This window comes from Ursus arctos, unplaced genomic scaffold (assembly GCF_023065955.2).
Source record: "Ursus arctos isolate Adak ecotype North America unplaced genomic scaffold, UrsArc2.0 scaffold_32, whole genome shotgun sequence".
Lineage (NCBI taxonomy): Eukaryota > Metazoa > Chordata > Mammalia > Carnivora > Ursidae > Ursus > Ursus arctos.
The window spans coordinates 7,105,992-7,128,724 of NW_026623008.1; the positions used below are offsets into that span (position 1 = coordinate 7,105,992).

The 22,733-nt window shown below is 41.5% G+C and overlaps 1 protein-coding gene across 6 annotated transcripts in view; it reads left to right on the top strand.

The window, feature by feature from the left end:
- UBE4B (ubiquitination factor E4B) overlaps window positions 1-22,733 on the top strand; it is a 119,461-nt gene that overhangs the window by 68,182 nt on the left and 28,546 nt on the right. For all 6 annotated transcript variants that reach the window (XM_026519876.4, XM_026519875.3, XM_057305134.1 and 3 more), the window contains 10 exons: window positions 5,388-5,529; window positions 6,427-6,527; window positions 7,704-7,818; window positions 11,492-11,575; window positions 14,411-14,467; window positions 15,040-15,156; window positions 15,255-15,353; window positions 15,924-16,037; window positions 17,474-17,672; window positions 19,684-19,822. In XM_026519876.4, coding sequence (XP_026375661.2) covers window positions 5,388-5,529; window positions 6,427-6,527; window positions 7,704-7,818; window positions 11,492-11,575; window positions 14,411-14,467; window positions 15,040-15,156; window positions 15,255-15,353; window positions 15,924-16,037; window positions 17,474-17,672; window positions 19,684-19,822 — 1,167 coding nt within the window. The remainder of the gene's footprint in view (window positions 1-5,387; window positions 5,530-6,426; window positions 6,528-7,703; window positions 7,819-11,491; window positions 11,576-14,410; window positions 14,468-15,039; window positions 15,157-15,254; window positions 15,354-15,923; window positions 16,038-17,473; window positions 17,673-19,683; window positions 19,823-22,733) is intronic.

Below are 22,733 nucleotides of genomic sequence, written 5' to 3' on the forward strand. Positions count from 1 at the left end.
AATAGAGATGGCAGTAGGAGTTAGGTACACTTCATTAAATTTGACAGTGTTCAGAAGAATCATTAGAGTACATAAAGAGAGAAAGGAATGTTGGTGCAAGGTTGAATATTGATTCAGGAAGGTTGATATTTGTATTAGGTTGCACATTGTGTTACTGTTTCTCAAGTAAATTTCCCAAAGGTAGAAGTGTCTTTTTCACGTGGATACAATCCTACTGCACGATTAGAGTAACGCAGCAGGCATCCTTTTTAGGAATCCGTTTCCATACATGATGAAAGTGCTCTGTTATCTGTTCTGTAAATTGGGAGAGAAATGCTCTCTCTCCCTGGCCTGTTTAATTCCAACTTGCTCTCACAAAGATACCAGATTGTGTGCTGCTTTCACTAGCACTAGACTCCTAGCATCCCAGCCTTGTCTCTGATCGAGATTCTGTAGCTGCAAGGAGAGAGAACTGTGTCATAATAGCTCCAAATACTTACTGAGCATCGTGGGCCAGATCCTGTGCCAGCAGTCTGCACGCATCATCCCTCCATCCTCACAGCGGCCCGCCCAGTTACTGGAAGGAACCTGGGGGACAGGAGGTCAGTCACATACCACGTACGTGGCAGGGCCTGAGTCCAGAACTCACCTGCTTCACCACCACGCTGTGCCCCCAACAGGACTCATGTTGTCCTCGTTCCTTACTAGTTATTTCGCTGCCGAGTGTTTATGCATCTACTCTGTTCCTTGGCAAGGAAGTGCCAGCATTTTACTCGGTAATTACAAAATTCCATTCAGTTGGCAGGTCCTTTGCTGGCTGTTAAAACAGAATCTGATCTATCCAGATTTTGGCAACGTACAGCTTTTGAATAGCTGTCAAGCAGAATGTGAGAGGATGTGTAAAAATACATAACTGATTAAGCAAATAGAGAGGAACTCAAGAATGCACATAGGGCCAGAACCAAGAAGAGGTCACAAAAAAACCTTGTTAATTTGAGTGATCAGGAAATAAGTTATTTTCTTGCCAGCTGATCTTCCCAGAATTTTATTTACTTTCAAGTCAGCAATTTCAACACCTACTCCTTGCCCAGTAAGATTGGTGTGGAAGATCAGCAGGGGCCACGTCTGTCCCCCTCCTGCCCCCCTCCTGCTCGCCTGGTGGAGTCGATACATTATGAATGTTTTTGGAAATAGCTGGGACGTGCGTTCATGTGTTAATTATCTATAGTGGGGACAAGAAGGATTAATTTAAGAAAGGTAGAACATTCCTTCTGTGATGTTCTGTAGCCCTCTGTGAAAAGAGTTTTATGAATTATTAAGGATCGACCTGTTGCAGGAGCAGAGTGAGTGAAGTGAGAGAATCCTCTTATAATAAAGATAACGTAGCATTTGCTCTGAGGAAAATTTTTCCAAGCGTTTCGTAGGAAAGAAATCTGTTTGTAACTGCTTAGATATTTCAGTGAAGGAGGTAGAATCTTCAAGAATGTCGTGAGCCTGTGTGAATAGAGAAAGGGAAAATTAGCAAATGGTGAAAAATGTTAACATTTACTCTTCGTTTCTGCTGCTCGTCACTACTTGGAAATGAAACCTGGAAACTGTCCCACCATGTGTGTCTCCAAACCCTCCACCGATGTCCCTACTCACACAGAGTAAAACCCAAAGCCTTGCCCTGGCGCGTGAGACTCTTCATCTCACATACACGTGTGCGCACGCACACACACACACACACACACACACACACGCATGCATTCCTCTTCTGACCTCACGTGCCTCCCCTTGCCTACACCCTCCGCAGCTCATGACCCTGTTCTTGACCTCACCTGGTATATTCCCTGCTGCCCTAGGCCTTCACACGTACTTCCTCTCTTTGGACAGCCATCCCCAAGATGGCTGCATGGCTTCTCCCCTAACGCCCTTGGGTCTCCACCTACGTGCCATCTTCCCAGAGGGTTGTGTTACACATTATATAAAGCACACACGCACGCTTACTGCCCGTGTCTGTCACCACGCCCCGCTTTCAGTGTTCTTCATAGCATTCCTATATTGTTATGGACTCTCCGCCCCTCTAGAGTGTAATCGCCACACCAGCAGGGTCTGTTCCATTCAGTGTGCTGCCCCCAGAGCCTACAACAGCGCCTGGGATACACAGCACACTGCAAACATTTGTTTGTGAATTCATGTTGCTCGAACTCGCACAGCCCTGAGAAAACACAATGTTCTAAAAGTCTGCATTCAAAAAAATGAGTTAAATACGGGGGGAGATTATTCATACCATTATAGAAGAGGTTGTCAAGGAACACATTCTCTTGGTGCATTTCAAATGGGATTCGGTTCACACAGATCTAATGCACGGCCGGCTCCCCAGGAAGATTTGCATTGTGTTTTCAGAAGGATTCAGGTGTATTTCTGTTAGGCGAAGTAATCACTTTATTAAATTGGACTGGAGATGTAGTTACCAGAAAACGGTTCAGGCGTTCTCCCAGAAGGAGGTATGAGTTTGTAGATACTCGTAGGACTTGAATAGGACATATTTCCAGTGTGGTATTCCATGTGTCACAGTTGTAAAAGCCTCATGAATTTTGGAATAACTTGTTTAGGGAAAAATGAAATGTTATTTTAAAACTTTAAAAATATTTATTGATAGCATGGACATACGCACACAAACACGACACCACTTTCTCCTTCAGTGTCGCGTTCAAAATTTGAGTCCAACGCTTTCACTTCGAACCTAAAGATCATTGTGTGTTTTGATCATTGAGACCTGTGTGTAGTGTTGTCGAGACGGGCCGCTTTTCGTGCTAGGAGATCATGGTTTACTGTAGCACCTTTACGACCAACCTAAAATTTGTAATCTGTGGACAAATACTGGAGTTTATTCTGCGTTTCCTGTTGGGTTAAATTCTGTCTTGAGAGTCAGCTGACGTGTTGTTAGGCGTCTGACAGATGATCACCAAAATATACCAACTTCTTTTGGCTTTGAAAATTCTCTAGTATATTCTGGGTGCCGTTCATTGCATTGCCTGGCACTAGACACGCAGTCTTCTACATACATTGTCACTTTTCATGTCTCAGTGAAATAGCTGTGAAGGTACCTCGGTTGGCTTTGAGGTGTTCGCATTTCATCGGAGACTCAGTGGGATGTGTCAGCTAAGAACGGAGCCTGGTTTCAGGGTGTGAGCAGCCACCATGTAAGCACGCTGACTTTATGTGGATTTTCGCCTGCTGGCTGTGGGTACTGACCCCTTACAGCTGGCAAGGACCTATCGGCATCAGATGTAAGATGCTTTTCATCAGAAATGTATAAATGTGAAAAATTTGGGCTTTATTATCAAGGAAATGTATAGTTGAAATTTTCAGTTTAAACATGAGGCAGATTGGTTTTCGTTGTCTTCTATCAGAGCCACTCAAAGGAAAATTAACCTTAGCTGTGTGTAGGGAAAGCCTGTGTTGGTCAAGTTCATCTTCGGCAGCGCAGTGAATAGGAGAGTCACTGGGTCACTGACGTCAGACAGAAGAGGAGAAAGTCGCAGATAGCTTGGAACGGAGATGGTGCAGTAGGAAGGTATCTCCCTTTCCCCTTTCTACTTTTGGAGATTCACCACACTTCTCATATTTGTGGGTGGGTTTTTCTATTCTGTTCTGATGGTTGCTTTTTTCCTTCCCCCTCTGCTTTCTTCTCTCTTCCCTTCTGTCAGATCTATAGAGCAGGTCATAGGGATTCAGATTTACTAGACTCTGGCCTGAAAGCCTTGGATTTAAAACTGGTATTGTTTTCATCTTTTTAATTTTAATATACTTTCATTCCAAGGTCAATTATATATCCAGTTGACCCCTGAACAATATGGGTTTGAACTGCGCAGTTCAATCACATATTTGGGGATTTTTTTTTTTTTTATAAATACGGTGAAGTACCGTAAATGTATTTTCTCTTTCTTATGATTTTCTTGATAATATTTTGTTTTCTCTAGCTTAAGAATAATACTTAAGAATATACTGTGAGAATACAGTACATAATACATATAAAAATATGTGTTAATCGACTGTTACGTTATTAGTAAGGCTTCTGGTCAACAGTAGGCTATCGGTCATTAAGTTTTTGGGGAGTCAGAAGTTAAATGCAATTTTCAGTTGCATGGAGGTGACACCCCGAATCCCTGTATTGTTCAAGGGTCAACTGTATTTTCCTAAAATTCTAAGTAAGGTCAGTCATGCGTATATTCCAGAATCAGTTACGTGTATCTGTGCATCTACCTGCATAACGTATTGTTCGTGGCTCAATCCCTGTTAGCCTGTTGGCTTCTAGACTTTAATTGTCTGCCCCAGTTGAAGTAGGGATGGGTCTTTCGAGATTGTGATATTCTTCCCATTCTTTATCATCTTTCATATGTAATTGTTTTGCTAAGTTTATGTTTTCTCATTTCCTTTTCATTTCAAAATTCCTGGCCTCTCCCTGTGCCATGATTACTCTCTTTGTATCTTTTGTGTATATCAAATAAATTTGTGAGTTAAACATCAGATTAGGTACGTGACTTGTTGATGGTTGATCTAAACTTTAATTTCCTCACACCTAACCCTTGAGATAATGATTGGCTTTGGTCTCGGTGAATAGTTATCACTAATCATAACAGTGCTTCATGTTGTGTCCTGCTTATATTTTACAAAGCACTTCCGTTTGGTTTCCTTTAAGCCTCACTCCAGAGGAGATGAGGCTCTAGGTTCAGGTAACAAGCAAGCAGTACAGTTGGAATAGAACCCAAGTTTGGATACCCCTACGCAGGAATGTTGTTTGGTTTGTATTTACTATACAACTTTGCCTTTTTCACTGAAAGTTTTGGAAATCTTTCGTTAATGACAGAGTTTTATATTTTTCTATAACTGGACAATTTTCCGTTTCTGGTCCTATTGCCAAATGCTAGATAAAGGCTTTTGAGATTATGCCAGAAGTCATGAGAAGGGGTTTTTTGTTAGCCTTTATAACTTCACTCCTGCTGACTTCGATGACAGCAGTAGTATAGGCTGGTTTCAACCTGCAAGTTGGCTTGAGTGAAGCTGGCCGGTTTGGTTAAGTACACGTGCTATCCCTTCAAATGCCCAGCACAGTAGCAGTTCTTAGTCCTCCTGGCTTTGTAAGTTGCCATTCCCGATAAGATAAGATGTTGAGTTTCTGATCCAGCTGTCTTCTTAGGTCAATAAAATGTTTGCTAAGAGTTACTGTTGTTGAACTTGGAGCAGGTGCAGTGAGCAGGTGCAGCGAGCAGTCAGCTCCGACCTTGGCTGCATGGGTGTCTGCGCTTTGTCGTGGGTGCAGGGATCCTAACAGGCTTTCTGCTGCGGAGATGCAAACTCTGTCAGAAATAATTCACTGAGAAGAGGTAAGAATCATCAATTTTCTTTTCTCTTCTCCAAAGTTTGGGAGCCTCTGGTGGGGCAAGTACTTGGGATTCCTACAGTGACCATTTCACCATTGAGACCTGCAAGGAGACAGACATGCTGAACTACCTCATCGAGTGTTTTGACCGAGTTGGAATAGAGGAAAAAAAAGCACCAAAGGTAACATGAAATAGATCCATTTTAAAAACCCATAGGAACCTGGTTATTTTTTGATAAATAATCATGTGCCCCCTTAAGGAACATTCCTTCCTTTATTCAATCAGGAAAATGGTTCTCCAGCGCGTATTATGTGCCAGGCACCGTGCTAGGAGCTCAAGGCGTATCAGGGAACAAAACAAAGATCCCTGCCGTCACGGAACTCACATTCTAGTGGAAGGAAGAGGTGACGGGGCAAGTGCAGTTGCCACCAGCGACTTACATGGCCCTGACAATTTCTGGTAGTCTGTGACAAGTGTAGTAATAACCCACATTGGTGGAGTGCCTGCGGATGGCCGACCCTGTGCTCTGTCTACAGGACCTCAGAGTCTCACGGTGGCTCAGTCACTCCAGTGTAAGATAGGCGTTGTTTTTATTGTATGGATAAGCAAATGCACCTCAGACACACGGTGTAATTGTCTGTAATCACGTAAAAGTTACAAAAACGTGTTTAAACTCCAGAAGCTATGCTTTTTCTCCTGTTTCATGCTGACTTTATTATTATTTCATCCCCACTTCATTGTCCGCTTCTAGTTTTCCAAACTAGTCCACTCGTCCACCTGTTAGTTATATATCTGTGAAGGGCCTCTCTGGGGTTTGTTGCCCTGAACCTCAGCAAAAGCGGAGAGCGAGCACACAGCTCTGAGAGTCCCACTTGGTCACCTCACTCTCTGACTGTAGACTCCAGCGGACGCAGCATACGTGGACGATGCAGTTACCCTGGTTTGTTCATTATGACTCAAGCAAGAGAAAAGCGTGCCATTTCCTGGAGATTGGTGTCTCCTGACTCTCGCCAGTTTTCAACAGTTCGGGCTTATTTTGTTGGTTTTTGTGGTCCTGACCTCCGCCTTTTTCTTTCAGATGTGCAGCCAGCCAGCAGTCAGCCAGCTTCTGAGCAATGTCCGCTCACAGTGCATATCCCATACTGCGTTAGTCCTGCAAGGTTCCCTCACACAACCAAGGTAGGAAAAACCGTGTGCGCTCATGTTAGCAGGGAGAGGACCCGATCCATTGGCGGACCTCAGGCTGTCCAGCCGACCTGCATCACCTGGGATAATGCACTTTCTCACCTGGAAGACCAAAGTGGATGACCCAGGAGGTCGCTTTTCCTGAAACACTCCGAAAATAAAACACTCCCTGTCTGCTTTACTTCTAGACCACTGTTGAAATATGTCAACGTCAAGGCAGGAAATTAGTATTGAGTTCAAAAGCAGCTCCTTGAAATCAGGGGAGATCTTTGAAAAAAAGTGCAGGTTATCACTTTCCATGTATCATACAGTCAATATCTGTTATTCAGTGATAAATAACAGTGGGAGAGCAGTTAGTTTGGGAATCACCCAAAGTATACTACATTATGGATTGTTTCGGAGGGTCCCATCAAGCTTTCCAGTTCGATAAAGAGTGTTTCTATATTTCATTTCTTTTATGAAAATATCTGAAGGAAAAGTGATGCAAAAATATCCAAGGAAGAAATGACAAAGTTACAACATTTTTTCGTTCTGGGTGTTCTTCTATTATTTTCTGTACCAGAACCATCTGTTTTTGAAACTTGTCAAAAAGAAGGAAAAGATGGGGCGCCTGGCTGGCTTAGTTGGGAGCGAGGGACTCTTGATCTCCCAGGGTTGTGAGTTCGGGTCCCACATTGGGTATAGAGATTACATAAATAAAGGAACCTTAAAAAGGAAAAAAAAAAAAAAAAAAGAAGAAGAAGAAGAAGAAGGAAAAGGCTAAACGTGGACCAAAACCTAAAAAAATATTCTGTGGTTAAAATTAACAAGAATTAAAGTCCTCAGCCACCACTGATCTTTTGTTTTCAGTTGGATACACCATAAACAAATGAGTAAAACAGATAAATAATGCTTCATTTTTGGGGTAATGCTTTATTATTAAAGGGCTTGAATGTAGGAAGAGATGGATTCTTTGAAACTTTCTATAGTCTGTCATTAAAAAGACCAAAAAGTGATTATGAACAATTTAAGAAGGTTGGTCTTTTGCCTCAAACTGTTGTGTAGAACATTCGGGAGATTTGAAGTGTGGTATTTGACTGGACACTTCTGCCGACGTGACAGCCCGTGTGCCGTGTTGTCACACACTGATGAGCTGAGCCATCGCGGTCCTTGACTTTTGTGGGTTTGCAGGTCCATGCAGCAGCCGTCCTTCCTGGTGCCGTATATGCTCTGCAGGAATCTCCCGTATGGCTTCATGCAGGAGCTGGTGAGGACCACTCACCAGGATGAAGAAGTGTTCAAGCAGGTGAGGTTTTGTGAATTTGCTTCCGGAACCTTTACCCTAGGAGCTTCTGTGCCAAGGCCGATTTCTAAAGACACCATATATTGAAAACTTCTGTTTCAGAATTGGAACATGCACGTGTTACTTGCTCAGAGAGACCTACCTGAGATTTCTTTCTTGAGATAATCAGATTCACAGCTGCATTGTTCAGCTCATTTGTCCATTTCAAGCAGTCAAGCATCTAGTATTTTAAACGGTGCTAAGTGCCTTGAGAGGGAAGAAGTGTAAGGCCCTGTCCGTGATTTCAAGGTGCTTTAACACAAGAATACTGAGAGATGGCATAAGACACGACGTGCATTGCCAGTTGAGTCGTGTTGAAAATTAGTTCTCCGAGTTTACAAAAAGGAGATTAGTAAACCCGAGACGAAATTAGCTCAGTGCCGTCTGCGTACCACACAGAATCTTTTGTCTTCTCGCCACTCAACTGGGAACGATGTCTCATATCTTGCTAATTGCTTCTTTCATTAAGTATTCATACAATTTTTATATCTCACTGTGTGAAGTCAAGTGAAAATGCAGATACGGGATATTTAGTAATAAAGCTGCTTATTTAGCCTTGCGGGTTTCTTGTGAGGTGACACTCCGGCATCACGTTTGGTTGCCGTATCCCGGCCCATGTTGTACGTGAGCACTTGGCCACAGCAACTCTCACGTAAGCCGTGGTGGAAGGATTTTTATGACACTTTCTTACAATTTACTGTAGGATCGTTTCTTTCGACACAGAACAGAGACAGTAGCTGTAAGTGATAAGTTTCCTTTTTGTTTGTTTTTATACCTAATATTATTTGTAACTAATAATTTGAAATCTCAGGAATTGTATTTTTAGCAGTTTCCAAGATATTAGTAAAAGAAGAATCCAGAAGCAAAACTCCTAGTTAGTATCATGACTGTGTTAGGAATTCATCGACTGCTTTTCTTAGATGATGGTCTTGTTGACTTGCAGGAATACTCAAGAGCTTTTCCTCTCTAGAGAGAGAGCTGCACTCTGATGAAAATAAATAACTGTCAGGGCACCTGGGTGGCTCAGTCAGTTAAGCGTCTGACTGGATCTCGGCTCACGGCTTGATCTCGGGGTCGTGGGATCAAGCCCCATGTCGGGCTCCACGCTGAGCATGGAGCCTACTTAAAAAAAAAAAAAAAAGAATAAGTAACCATCATGGAAGGTTTAAGTGGTGCCCTCTGTTGTGTATATGATGTACATTAATTAGAATATTTTCCCGGGGTGCCCAGCTGGCTCAGTTGGTGGAGCGTGTGACTCTTGATCTTGGGGTTGTGCATTCGGGCCCCACATTGAGTGGGAAAGAACTTAAAAAATAAAATCTTAAAAAAAAAAAAGTGAGAACACTTTTCCTGTTTTACAAGATATCATTTGAGCATCCCGGAGTAGCTTTAGCTCTGTGAGATCAGCCCGGCGATGTTAGTCTGTCTTTTTCATGAAGAAGCACAGACGTTATGAAGTAACCTCTTTTTTTTTTAATTGAGGTGAAATCCACATAACATAAAATGAACCAATACAGTGGCATTTAGTATATTCACAATGTTGTGCACCCACTAGTTCTTTTTTTTTTTTCTCCCTAGGGACAGAGACAGAGAGGGAGAAATGCGGGGAGGGGCAAAGAGACTCTTAAGCAGGCTCCGTGCAGCATGTGGAGTCCGACGTGGGGCTCAATCACACAACCCTGAGATCATGCCCTGAGCCAAAATCAGAGTTGGACGCTTCACCAACTAAACCACCCAGGTGCCCCCCACTATTTCTTTTTAATCATAGCATTCTGGTGCCTTTTCTGCCACTCGGTCCTGAACACTCCATCTTCATGTTACCATGTGTTTTTTCTAGAGAGAAATGACGAATGAATGGAAAACAGCACTTCACTTTTTTGTCTGAAGAGTTTGGCAGATTTGAATTATTTAAATCTTTTGACTGAAACTTCAGTCTCCTTTTAATGTTTGAGATATTCGCAGATAAATAAATAATAACAGCTAGAATTTAGGATCGGAGATGAATACTTGTATTTTTTTGGTCATTGCTTGAAGGTATTCATTTGAAAACAATAGAATCATTTAAAATACGTGTCACCCAAATAGGGGTGCCTGGGTGGCTCAGTTGGTTAAGCGTCTGCATTCAGCTCAGGTCATGATCTCAGGGTCCGGGGATCGAGCCCTGCGTCTGGCTCCCTGCTCAGCAAGGAGTCTGCTTCTCCCTCTGCCCCTACCCCCTGCTCGTTCTCTGTCTGTTTCAAATAAATAAGTAAAGTCTTTTAAAAAAATATGTAAGTCACACAAGTATTACAATGCTTGACTATTTGAAAAATATTATAGCTAGTAATACCTTGTCTATCATAAATTAAATCCTACCTGCAAAAGAGGGTAAGTCTACTAGAAAACATAAAGATGTTTTCTTTATAGCATTCTGGAAGAAAATGTTGAGATTATTCTAGACGACCAGTTGTGAAATTTATTTTGTTTTTCTCGATTGTAATGTTGTCACTCCCCCATCCCCACACGTGAGCTTTACCTGTCCATTTTTAGCTAGCTTCTGCAACACATTACTTCCACCCTGTTGGTCTGAGTTGCAAAAACTGGAGTGATCTCTCCCCGAGCTATCTTGTTATCTCAAGACACTCCACAGGCAACTTTATAATCCAGGGCACTTTTTTAAAAAAATCCTGTGCTCCTTAAATGACCAAGCTGCTCAATACAATGGGATGAAATTAGTCAGAAAGGGAATTTTTCAGATTTTCTAGCGGCTTTCTAGAGCACTCCCGTTTCAGCTTGCTGACATTCGGATTGTCAGCTGTTGTTTATACCATCGTCTACTGAATGTGATTAGTCTTGAATCTAAACCAGCTCCCTCAACGAGTCGGTCAGTGAGTGCACTGGGACATTTGTAGCTGAGCTGTGCTGAGCAGATCTCGTTCGGTGACAGCATGCCCTGGTGTTGATGGTAAACTTGTAGAAACAGACGCGGGCGTCCTCGAGCTCCGGCGTCGTGTTAGTGTGTTCATCGTACCCGGAATGGAGGTCGGTCATTCTAGTCAAGTTTTCTTTTGCATAGTCCACATTTACCAGCTGTCTGCTCTATGTAATTAAAGTTAACGTAATGATAATACCCATTGCTGGTGTTTTTTTTTTTGTTCTCTTCCAAATAAACAGGGAAGGACTGAAAGAATGAGATGGAGGTGAGAGAGTGGCTATGAAGACTTTTTTAAAATACTGAGAGTTGAGAAAATAGTGGAACGTTTAGTCCAGTTTCTTTACAGGTTGTAGGTGCTTGGTCATCAGAAACTTACTGTCGCGATGTAGAGAACGTAGTTGCCTAGCACGAGGACCCCTGGGGACTCCTGTAGCGGGCTCAAAACTGTGAGTTTTATGGAGTCACTCGGAGTCCTGCCAGAGAATTAGGGCCCACCAGATCCTGTTACCTCTGGAAAATTCAGCTGTATTCCCTTATGGTGAGTCTCGTCGGAGGACAGAGCCACACTCCGTGGCCGGATACTAGACTCCTTTATGAACAAAACAGCTTTTCCTGGGGGAAGGTGGAACTGCTTAGACATTCAGATTCAGCACTTTATTTTAACATGCCTCCCGTTCTTAAGTTTTCCTAAACTCATGTTTCCGATTTTCTTTTTTCTTACAGATCTTTATCCCCATTTTACAAGGCCTGGCTCTCGCTGCCAAAGAGTGCTCCCTCGATAGTGACTACTTTAAGTACCCCCTCATGGTAAACCGTTGTTCTTTTTGTTTAAGCCATTCCGTAGACGCTTACTTGCAGACGATGTTAACATGCACTTTTCTTCCAGGTGACCAACCGTGTTTTCACACTTAAAACCTGAAAGCATTGTGTTGGCCACGCAGTGTGGTGGGCAGTGAGCTGCACGAGCGAAGCGAGGGAGGTGGCAGCCCGGGACGCAGTCCGCGCGTGCGAGCCCTAGGCAGGAGTCAGTGACGCGGGCGCTGAAGTGTGACCGTGTAGCTTACCAAAACCGTGACTCTTGGTGGCATCCTTCTGATCCTCCTGGCAACTGGCATACCGTACTTGGAATGAAATTTGTTATTTATTTTTTTAACAAAGGAGCTATTACAGATGCAAGTAAAAAGGAAGCGTTGTACTAGGAAAAGTAATCCAGCTTTACGCAGTGACTTTCTACAGCAAAACCTCGGAGTAGTTTTCTCGTTCCCCTTCCCCGTTTCCTTCAAGCTTGCTGTGGGAAACAGACCTGCTTAGCTCCTTCAGGCACCTACAGCAAGCATCAATTGTGGGCAGACTTTATCCCCTAGACTCTCACGAAGGGCCTTGACTGCTGTGAACACACTGGAACCAGAAAGAAAAGAAAGGGCCCTTTTGTTTCCGAATTGGCTTCTTGGAAATTTGAGGAGAAAAATACTTTGACGTATGACTAAATATTTTTCACTCTAGGATATGAAGGGAAAGATATCAAAATACGAAATTCGCTAACTCTGTGAATAAATACAATCGTATAACTTGAGGTCCTGGTTAAATCGATCTTTTGACTATAGTTGTTCCTTGTACTCATTCTACTGACTTAATCCCACCTTAGCATTAAGTCAGTACTCACCGAGGACCTCTTCCGTGCCAGACACTGGGGCACCTCTCTACGACTTGCTCCTGACCCACTGCAAAACTCAAGTCTGCAACAGCGCAGATAATCACACCATGATAAATGCCAACATGGGTTACATGAACGGTGCATGTCTCCAGTTTAATCACTCAAAATGGAGCTCAGAGGTGAAGATAGTGCTGGGGAAATTAGCATGCGAAATGGGAATTCTTACTTTTAAAAATAACTTTGAATGGATTATGTCAGGACTCTTCCTACTGCCCATGCCGTTCGGGTTTCTGATAAAATTCTGTTAATCTTTATGCATTATTCTGTCTGTGCCAGATAAAAGGAAGTGAAGCCATCTGATTGTTTGAGTCCAGTGATGAAATATTCGAGTGCACATTCATTCTCAGCGGATGATGTAAATGTTCCCTCACAGAATTGTTAGCGTTTCTGTTGTGATCTGAACTGGCTCGACGTTTCAGTGAGGAGCTTTCAGTGTCAGATAGCAACAAAATGTTCTTCTTGGTCAAAAGACAAAGGCCTCCGTTATGACAGACAATAGCTTTATTTTATACCATTATTGCTGCTTGTAAGGCCGAGAGAGTGCGGTGTGAGGAAGGACAATGGGAGCAGGAAGAGGAAGACCACCAGAGCTGGAATCAGAAACAATCGCGATTGTTCTCTGGCTCCGTGCCTCCCAACATTGCTGTACCCTGGAATCACCTGGGGATCTTTAAAAACACCTGATGCCTGGCTCCCACACATTGTGATTCTGCTGGTCGCGGGTATGGTGAGGATGGGGCCTGGCGTTGGGTGTTTCCTAACGTGTGGTACCGTTTGGGAACCCCTGCCCTGTGCAGGGAGAACTCTTCCTTCTCAGCGGCACCTCCGAGACCTGTCAGAGCCTACGTGCATTGACTCAGAAGCAGCTTCCGCCGGCCGGCTCGGGAGCTTTGGTAGCTACGTTCAAATCACAGAAAATGAAGTTCAGTGTTAAAATAGTGTTCGACTGGAACACGCCGGCTGTGTTAAGCTGTGTTTATGTCCCTAAAACCTACTTTTCCTGATTCTCTAATGTGAGAATGATTGCAGCTCCAAAGGAAAATGTTGGAGTTCTCAAAAATATCTGAGATCTTGAAACCAAGTAATGCTTTTAAATATGTTCTGAATTTGGTAGCTTATTAGACTGTAATGATTTAAAGTCCTGTTCAGCACTGGCAAGAGTAGCCATCTCAAGTTTATGAAGCATAGCTTTTTTTTGACATGGAAAGATGTTAAGTGAAAAAAATCATTTTTTGTAAAAAATACCCACATTTATGGGTGGCTCAGTTGGTTAAGCAACTGCCTTTAGCTCAGGTCATGATTCCAGGGTCCTGGGATCGCCTGCTTCTCCCTGTCCCTCTCCCACTTCTGCTGCTCTCTCACTCGTGCGTTCTCTCAAATAAATAAATAAAATCTTAAAATATATATATACATACATACACATTTATTTCAGTGTGTATAGGCACAAAAATATGGCTAGAAAGCTGTTACCTGAGATATCAATAGAGGTTATCAGGGTAAAGTTTTTGAGTGATTCTTAGTTTCATTTTGTATTTCTGTTTCATGTGAAATTATTTTACAATGTGCAGGTATTAGCTACTCATCAGAAAAACAGTGGAACTCATTGTCTCAGAAGGAATGAGGATATATCTATAACAGCTTTAGAGCTATTCCTTGATATTACTCATGGCAATCAGTTTAAGATGGAATACATTTAAATGACACTTTCTGCGGGGCACCTGGGTGGCTCAGTCGGTGAAGCAAGTGCCTTCAGCTCAGGTCATGATCTTGGGTTCCTGGAATCAAGCCCATGTTAGGCTCCCCACTCAGCGAGGAGTCTGTTTCTCTCTCTCCTTCTGCCCCTCCCCCTGCTCGTTCTCTCTGTCTCAAATAAATAAATAAAATCTTTTTTTTTTTTTTAAAGTGACACTTTCTGATCTTATTTCTAGGCTTTAGGTGAGCTTTGTGAAACCAAGTTTGGGAAGACACACCCTGTGTGCAATTTGGTGAGTGCCTCCCTGGTGGACTTGCGCATACTCAGTGGACTTGTAACTCGGAAGATATCCCTTAAGTGACATTATGTGAAAAAAAACATCTCTTAGAGGACATTAGATTAGATGTAGGTTACATGTCTGGGTGGCTCTCAGTAGTTAAATTGGTTAACCCTGTATGTTATTGCTTGGGATGAAGCTATTTATTTTCTTCCATGATTTTTGTATAAGTATTGTGCAAGTAGGAAAACACGCCCTATGGAAAAATTTACTTGAGGCCTTTGATAGTGTAAAAAGAGTTTGTCTGAACTCTATCAAAGAACTTCTCGAAACATAAAAATCAAAAGACTATCTTGTGAAAATGTGGCGGAGATGGAGGCTTTTGCGCCTCCATCTGAGATGAGAAAATACCAGCGGGGATCCTAGCACGTTCGTGAGCTTTGGGTTTTTGTGCGATAACTGTCAGCCGTTGTACTGGTGGCTGAGCCCCAGCTGAACAGGTCGGCTGCTGAGAACTCTGTGCATTACATTTTCCCCTCACTTGCTGACTCAGCAGCTTGACTTGCCTCTTCCATTTTTCTGCGTAGGTGGCTTCTTTGCCGTTGTGGTTGCCTAAATCCTTAAGCCCTGGCTCTGGGAGGGAGCTGCAGAGACTCTCCTATTTGGGGGCTTTCTTTAGCTTCTCGGTCTTTGCAGAAGATGATGTAAGTACAGTGGCCATTTGTACTTTGCTGCCCTAATGTTCAGATTCGTTCCTAAATGTACATTATATATCGATGGAATTTTTCCCTTCTCTTCGCAGGCTAAAGTGGTTGAAAAATATTTCTCAGGGCCTGCCATTACCCTGGAAAACACTCGCGTGGTCAGCCAATCACTGCAGCATTACTTGGAGCTGGGAAGGGTAGGTGTTGGAAAACGAATTCAAAGGACGAGTAAGAGAGAGGCTGGATATAGGTAATCTGTGTCTTGAGTAATCACTGCCACAACGGTAGTATGTGGGATCACTGGGGACTGGTTCTGAGGTTAGTGGCCGTGCTCGCTCTCCAGGCTGCTCGTAGGCCTTTAAAACACGAGCGTGAGCGAGCGCTGTTAGTTTGCACGTGCTCCTCGGTGGCTCATGTGTCTCAAGTGTAGATTGGTATGTCTTCAGTTCTGAGACTTTTTGGCAGCAAAGTTAGAGACTAATGATGGCATGATTAAGGTAAGTCTGATCCTGTCCCGAAAAGGCAGTAGCAAAGGCCATTTTATTAGAACGATAACTACTTGCCTCCAACACCATCTGCTGTCATGCGAATTGTCTTGACACCGTTGAATTTGGACGCTTGTGTTCCTCTTGTAGTCAGGTTCTGTTAAAATGAGCAGAAGGAGAGGAGAGAAAGGGGGATGAAGGCCAGCTGTTCTTGAAGTCAAAAGGAATCATTTTTAAAGTCAAGTCTTCATTTTTTTTCTTCCTTTCTAAAATAAATTCCAGCAAGAGCTTTTCAAGATTCTGCATAGTATTCTGTTAAACGGTGAGACCCGTGAGGCTGCTCTCAGTTACATGGCAGCTGTCGTCAATGCCAATATGAAGAAAGCACAGATGCAGGTAAGATTCCTAAAGACCACTTTACTGATTCGCTAAATTCATTCATCTCATTTGTCTACAGTCAGTACCTGCCAGCCATCGTTCTAGGAAATGGAGACACGGTGTTGAGCCGGATAGAAAAACTTCTTACCTTTGTGCAGCTTCTGTTCCATAGGCTAAGTGAGGCGGCATATAAACGTATTATTTCAGGCAGTCGTAGAATCTGTGAAGCAAATAAAGCAAGGCGGAAATGAGAGTAACCTTGGGGGCGAGTTTCGATCAAGTGGTAGGGAAGACACCTTTAAGGAGGTGATGTTTGGTCAGAGACCAGACCGATGTGAAAGTCAGCCATTACAAGACTGGGTAATGACTTTTCTAGACACGTGTAAGGCACCAAGGTGGGAATGATCTAGCTTTGGAACAAGCCCCACATGCAGACTTCAGTGGCTGGGGAAAACTGTACAGGGAGGAGAATGGCGGGTCATGGCTAGCGGGGCGGGCAGAGGCTCCATCAGGCTGGGGCCGACGCCGTAAGAGCTGTAATAGGACGCCCCTGGGGGTTTTGCAGGAAGGAAACCACCAAATGTGCTGTGTGGAAAATGGACGAAAGTAGGAGGGACAGAAACAGACCCGAGGAGACCAGTTAAGAGGTTATTAGTGTATCAGATCTGGTGAGGAGCCTGGTGGCCTGGACTGCCTTGCAAGGATAGAGAAGTTAAAAGGGCATCTTTCCTATATTACTAATAAGGAATGAATGAATGATGTGACGTTTCTACTAAGAGGAAGAAAAAAGGTATCGAGAAGAGTGTGGGCCTGCATGAGACTGCCTGGGTTTCCTGCTGTGGTCCCACCGTTAGTAATTGACATTTATTGACATTTGTTTCTCTGTGCCTCAGTTTCCTAAGTGCTAAATGTGGGTAATAATGGTTCCCGACTGTGGCTTATTATCCATAAAGCTGTTAGAACAGTGCCTGGTGCACCGTGGACACACAACTGGTGTTAACTACCATTATTGTAATTGTTATGTTATTAATACAGGACTTCGCTAATGATGTCAGCCAGAGAAACTGTTAGTCATATCGTGCTGAGTGAAACTAGGGTTTTCGTGCTCTTGAGGGGAAATAAAGAAAGGAAGCAACATTTATTGTGTTTCTACTTACTTAATTTTGAAGATCTTGGGCGAGTCACTTAACTCCCTGAGCCTTCGTTTCCCCTTCTGTAAAATGTGAATGACAGTGTCACTGACTTCCAAGGGCTCTTCTGAACGTTCAGTGCCTGTAAAACGCTTCCCATAGGATTAATACTCCACAGAGAGCGCCTCCTGATAAAACGACGACGGTGACGTGTATGTCCTCTCACTGACTTTGGGACGAATGTCTGGTTTCCTTACTTACAAAGTCATGCCAGAATTTCCATTTAGATCATTATTTTAAGTACCTTTTTTTCATCTTCCACAGACAGATGACAGATTGGTATCTACAGACGGATTCATGCTGAATTTCCTTTGGGTGCTGCAGCAGCTAAGTACAAAGATCAAGTTAGAGACGGTGGATCCCACGTATATATTCCACCCCAGGTGTCGGATTACTCTTCCTAATGACGAGACGAGAGTGAACGCGACGATGGAGGACGTGAACGACTGGCTGGCTGAACTTTGTGAGTGACGTTGCTCATTGTGAGGTCATCAAAACGCAGCCCTTTTATTTAAAAACTTTCTGTAAACTTATTTTATTTGGATGCCAGTGATTCCTCACAAATTATTATTTTCTCCTCAGAAAATGAATTTATAAGCCAGAGATACACACTAAACAGTTAGCGCAGTAAAATGTTCTTATTTGGTTTAGCCAAAGTCAAATAGGTACATGTACATAGAACAAGTGGAAGGAAATACACTATGCAGAGTAAAACCAAAAAAAAAAAAAGGAAGAAAAAGAAATATAATAAAAATGATAGCAGAGACTTAATTATGATATAGATTTTATATATACCAATTAAAGTTCTCATGACATATTTCATAGATCTTGATTCATTGTTGGTATTAAAATATGAATATTTTAACGGTGTTACAATTGTTGATCTTTTTCCTTTCTGTGTTATAGAACATGTTATTGACAGGCGTCAAAACCGTATGGCATGTATTTCTTAATATTATAAAGTCGTTCATGGAACAGGATAGAGATTCCATGCCTACCTGGCAGCGTCATGATCAGATGCATGCACACATTCCAGAGAAACATGTAAACTTTAATAAGAACTAAGTATCTGATGAACAATAAAGTTAGTATTTGACTAGTGTCATTTTGAGTGAGTGGTTGCTGGTATCATCTTGGAATCATATCATGGAGTAGTAAATTCCAGAAGAATCAAAGGGTTAAACATTTTAAAAAATATATTCATGTATATATATTCTTTATACATATAATCTTTATATATTCTTTATATATATTATTTATTCTTTATATATGTATTCCTTATATATATTCTTTTATTTATATATACATATATATAATAAAAATAAAACATGAAAAAAGCAAACAGAGGATTTGACCCACCCTGAAGGAAACAAATTTATAATGGTGAAAGAAATGAAGCATATCATCAGAGACAATATGGATATAGAGTATCTTAATACATAAATATACTTTTTGTAGAGTGAGACAAAATGAGTATGTAAAATTTAAAAATGGGGCAAAATATGTGTCATATGTTGGATAGAATCATGCCTTTCAAAATGTAGAACTGTTATGTATAAAGCCCAAATTAAATTCTCCTGAAAGATAGTTTTGTTTTGGGGGGAAAAAGGTAAGCAGTATATATCATAGAAAATAAAATATATTTGTTGGAAAAATATACATACTAATACGAATTAGATACATATTGAAAGAAATTCAGGCTACTGTTGTATATCTGTAAATTATAGGAAAACGGGGGCACCTGGTTGTCTCAGTCAGTGGGGCTTGTGACTCTTGATCTCAGGGTTGTGAGTTTGAGCCTCACGTTGGGTGTGGAGATTACTTAAAAATAAAATCTTTAAAAATAAATAAATAAGTAAATAGACAGATAGATAATCCAAAAACAAAGTGATAAGATAGAATGTAAGTTTGTGAAGAAATAGATGGCATTTAATCAATTTATTTAATGAATTCTGATTTATACCAAAAATTATAACACTGTCATTCTCAATAATTTTACATTTTAGAATAGACTCCCAATTCCAGGGGGGAGGTGAGGGAGTAATATTTCCTACATAGGTCTTCTAAGCACTATTTATAATAGAGAAAAATTAGAAATGACAGACATGCCCACAGTAGGGAAATGGCTATGGAATCTGTAGATTATTAACATAGTCTAATAATGTTTTGAGTTTCAAGGTGACATTTCATGACCTGTGTTGAGTTATAGGACTGGTTATATAAAATACATCAGGAAGGCACATAACGACAGATTGTTGATTACGTCCACACAAACATTTAATCAGATGGGGCAGAAGACCTAGTTATTAAATGGAGCTCGTAGGAATTCTGTGCTGCTTATAACTAGTCAGTGTTTTTTAAGAACCATCTGTAAACTTCTTGAAAATTCAAGTGTAATTCTGTCTTAATTGTGCTTTTCCCCTGATTTAGTCTTGTTCGAGACTTTATTTAGGGAGTCATGTTATTTTTCCTAGATGGAGATCAGCCTCCATTTTCTGAGCCGAAATTCCCTACAGAATGCTTTTTTCTTACCCTGCACGCCCACCACCTCTCCATTCTGCCAAGCTGCCGTCGCTACATCCGCAGACTCCGGGCCATCCGGGAGCTCAATAGGTATGTGCGTGACTCCATGTCCCGGGATTGCCTGAGGTACTGCTTGTTCTCACAAAACACGCAGTCCCAGTGTGACCAGTGGATTTGAAGGCGGGGAGTAAATGTGTTACAGTGAACCATCTGCTTCTGCTTCCATGTCCACGGTCCTCAGTCGACCCGAGTTCTTTATGTGGCAGAGTAACCTGACCTTGGTTTCTGAGAGTTCTCAGCCCTCGGTATGTGGTTACTAGACTTCCGTTCACTTTTTTCACTGAGCATGGTATTGACCAGGAGGCCCTTTAAAGGATCTCCTGGGTTCCAGACTTCCTCCTTCTTCCCTGGACTCTGAAACAGTAACTCTAGTTTCCCTTGATAAACGAGATCATTAAGTTCTGCCACCATGGCATTCCCTTTTTTGCATGTTGTCCTGTGACATAAAGAACCCAGAATGGCCAGATAGCACCTCAGTTTCCAATTCATTAGCACCATTGTTGTGTTTCTTAATCTAAGCATTTTCCCCCCATGTACCAGCACCTCCAAATAAACAAGTCACGGGAACAGGAAGCAAACACATTTTGAACAGGTCCTCTGGAATAATAATAGTGTGGCCACTGCATTTGGTCCAGGACCTATGTACATGTCTGGCTATGAGAAAAAGTATGTCGTATCTGCATCCTTAACTCTATATCTCTGGGTATTTATCTTGCTGATCACCTCTTAATGCCAGTAGTTACTCTGTAGATGCTTTAAGATTTTCTTGCTAGACATATTCATGTTGTTGGTAAATGATGTCAGTTTTCTTTCTTATACTTTTTTTTCTGTGCCTTAATATGCTGGCTATAATTTCTACAATCTGGAATAGAGTCAGCTTTCTTGAAATTTTTCTGTTGTTCCAATTCAATAGGGGAAAGTTGTTTTTTATGTCTTCTATTACCAGATGAAGAACATTTCCCATTATTTCTAGTATTTTAAAATGTTTTATTCCTAAAAGAAGTTGCATTTTGTTATATGCTTTTTCCGTAGCTGTTAGAGAGAGCAGAAATTTTTTTCTCCTCTATTCTGTTAATGTGGTTGAATTACACCAACTAGTTTTTTATATTCTTTTTTACATCAACTAGTTTTCTTTTTTTTTTTTTTTAAGATTTTATTTATTTATTCGACAGAGATAGAGACAGCCAGCAAGAGAGGGAATACAAGCAGGGGGAGTGGGAGAGGAAGAAGCAGGCTCATAGCGGAAGAGCCCGATGTGGGGCTCGAACCCATAACGCTGGGATCAGGCCCTGAGCTGAAGGCAGACGCTCAACCGCTGTGCCACCCAGGCGCCTCTACATCAACTAGTTTTCTGATATTAAACTAGTCTTTCATTCCTGGAGTAAACTCAGCTTTTATATTATTGCTTTTATAACTCATTGGATGTTCAGTTTACTAATACTTGTGTTTAGGATTTTTGAGTCTGTGTTCAAAAGAAAGATTGACTTTATAACTTTCATTTCTTGTTAAGTCTTCCTCAGATTTTGGTATCATGCTTGCCATTTAGAACGAGTTGGGGAGTATTCCTTCTTTTTATTCTCTTTGGAAGAGTTTATTCTATAACAGTTAACGTTATTTCTTTCTTAAATGTTTGGAAACATTCATTGATGAAGCTGGACTTAGATTTTTTCTTTATGGAAAAGCTTTTAATTATGTGTTTTACTCAAGTATTAGATATATGACTATTTACACTTTTATTTCATCTTGTGTCAGTATTTCTATGACATCTAAAGTTTCAAAATTTCTAGGCCTGAAGTTGTTCTTAATATCTTGTTTTTATTATTTTAATGTCTGCAGGGTCTTCATTATTTCCTTCTACTTTCTTTTAGTTTAAATTTGCTTTTTTGTTGATATTTCTATTGCCTGTTAAGATTAGTACTTATATCATTCGTTTTCAGCCCTTATGTATGCATTTAAGACTGTTTCTTTCCCTCGAAGCCTGGTTTTAGCTGCATCCCTCATTTTTGATATGTCACATTTTACTCTTCAGTTCAAAATATTTTCTAATTTTTATTATTTCTTATTTGACCTGTGGGTTATTGAAAAAATGTGTTGTTGAAATTCTGGATTCTTGGGGGATTTGTCTGTTTATCTTTTGTTATTGATTCCTAGCTAAATTTCACTGTGGTCAGAGGACATGTTCTGATTTGTGTCCTTTGAACTGTATTGAAATTTGCTTTATAGCCTAACATGTACATGAGTGAATGTTCCATAAAGGCCTGAAAAGAATGTGCTTTCGGTGTTGCTTGTTGCACGGTCTCATATTTGTCGGTTAGGTCAGGTTTGTTCATCTTTTATTCATATTGTTCTCCTATCTGCTGATTTTATCAGCTTATAATATCAGTTATTGAGAGAGGCTTATACAGTTTCAAACTGTGATTTGAATTTGTCTGTTTCTTCATGTTGGAGCCCTGGGATCCCATCTCTTTTACTGACGTTGGATGATCCATTTCGATGGTACCATCGACTGCTTTCACTCCCAGCCTACTGTGGACGGTCACTATTGTGCTTCTCAAAGATGTCAGTGTTCCCCTCACCTGTGTACTTTCCAGAGCTGTAATACAAGAGATGTCCTCTAGGATATGGGGGACAAGAGGGCATATTTTAAGAGGAGGGGTTGAATGAGCCAGTCACACATAGTATATCTATATTAATATTCTCAGCTTCGTAAACTTTAGATTCCTTCCTCTGGATTCTCTCAAGGGATACCAGATCTTCACTCAGCATAGGTAACTGTCAATTCCCAGTTTGAGTCCACTAGCTGGGTGCACATTTCAAACCCCTCCCAGCTGCTCAGGATAATCTTGAATCCAGGATCTCTGGTAGGTGTAACCTTGTCGATGAATTTAGTCCTAGAAGGATGTTCGCGTGGTTTACTCTTGCTGATCAGGCATCTCCAGGA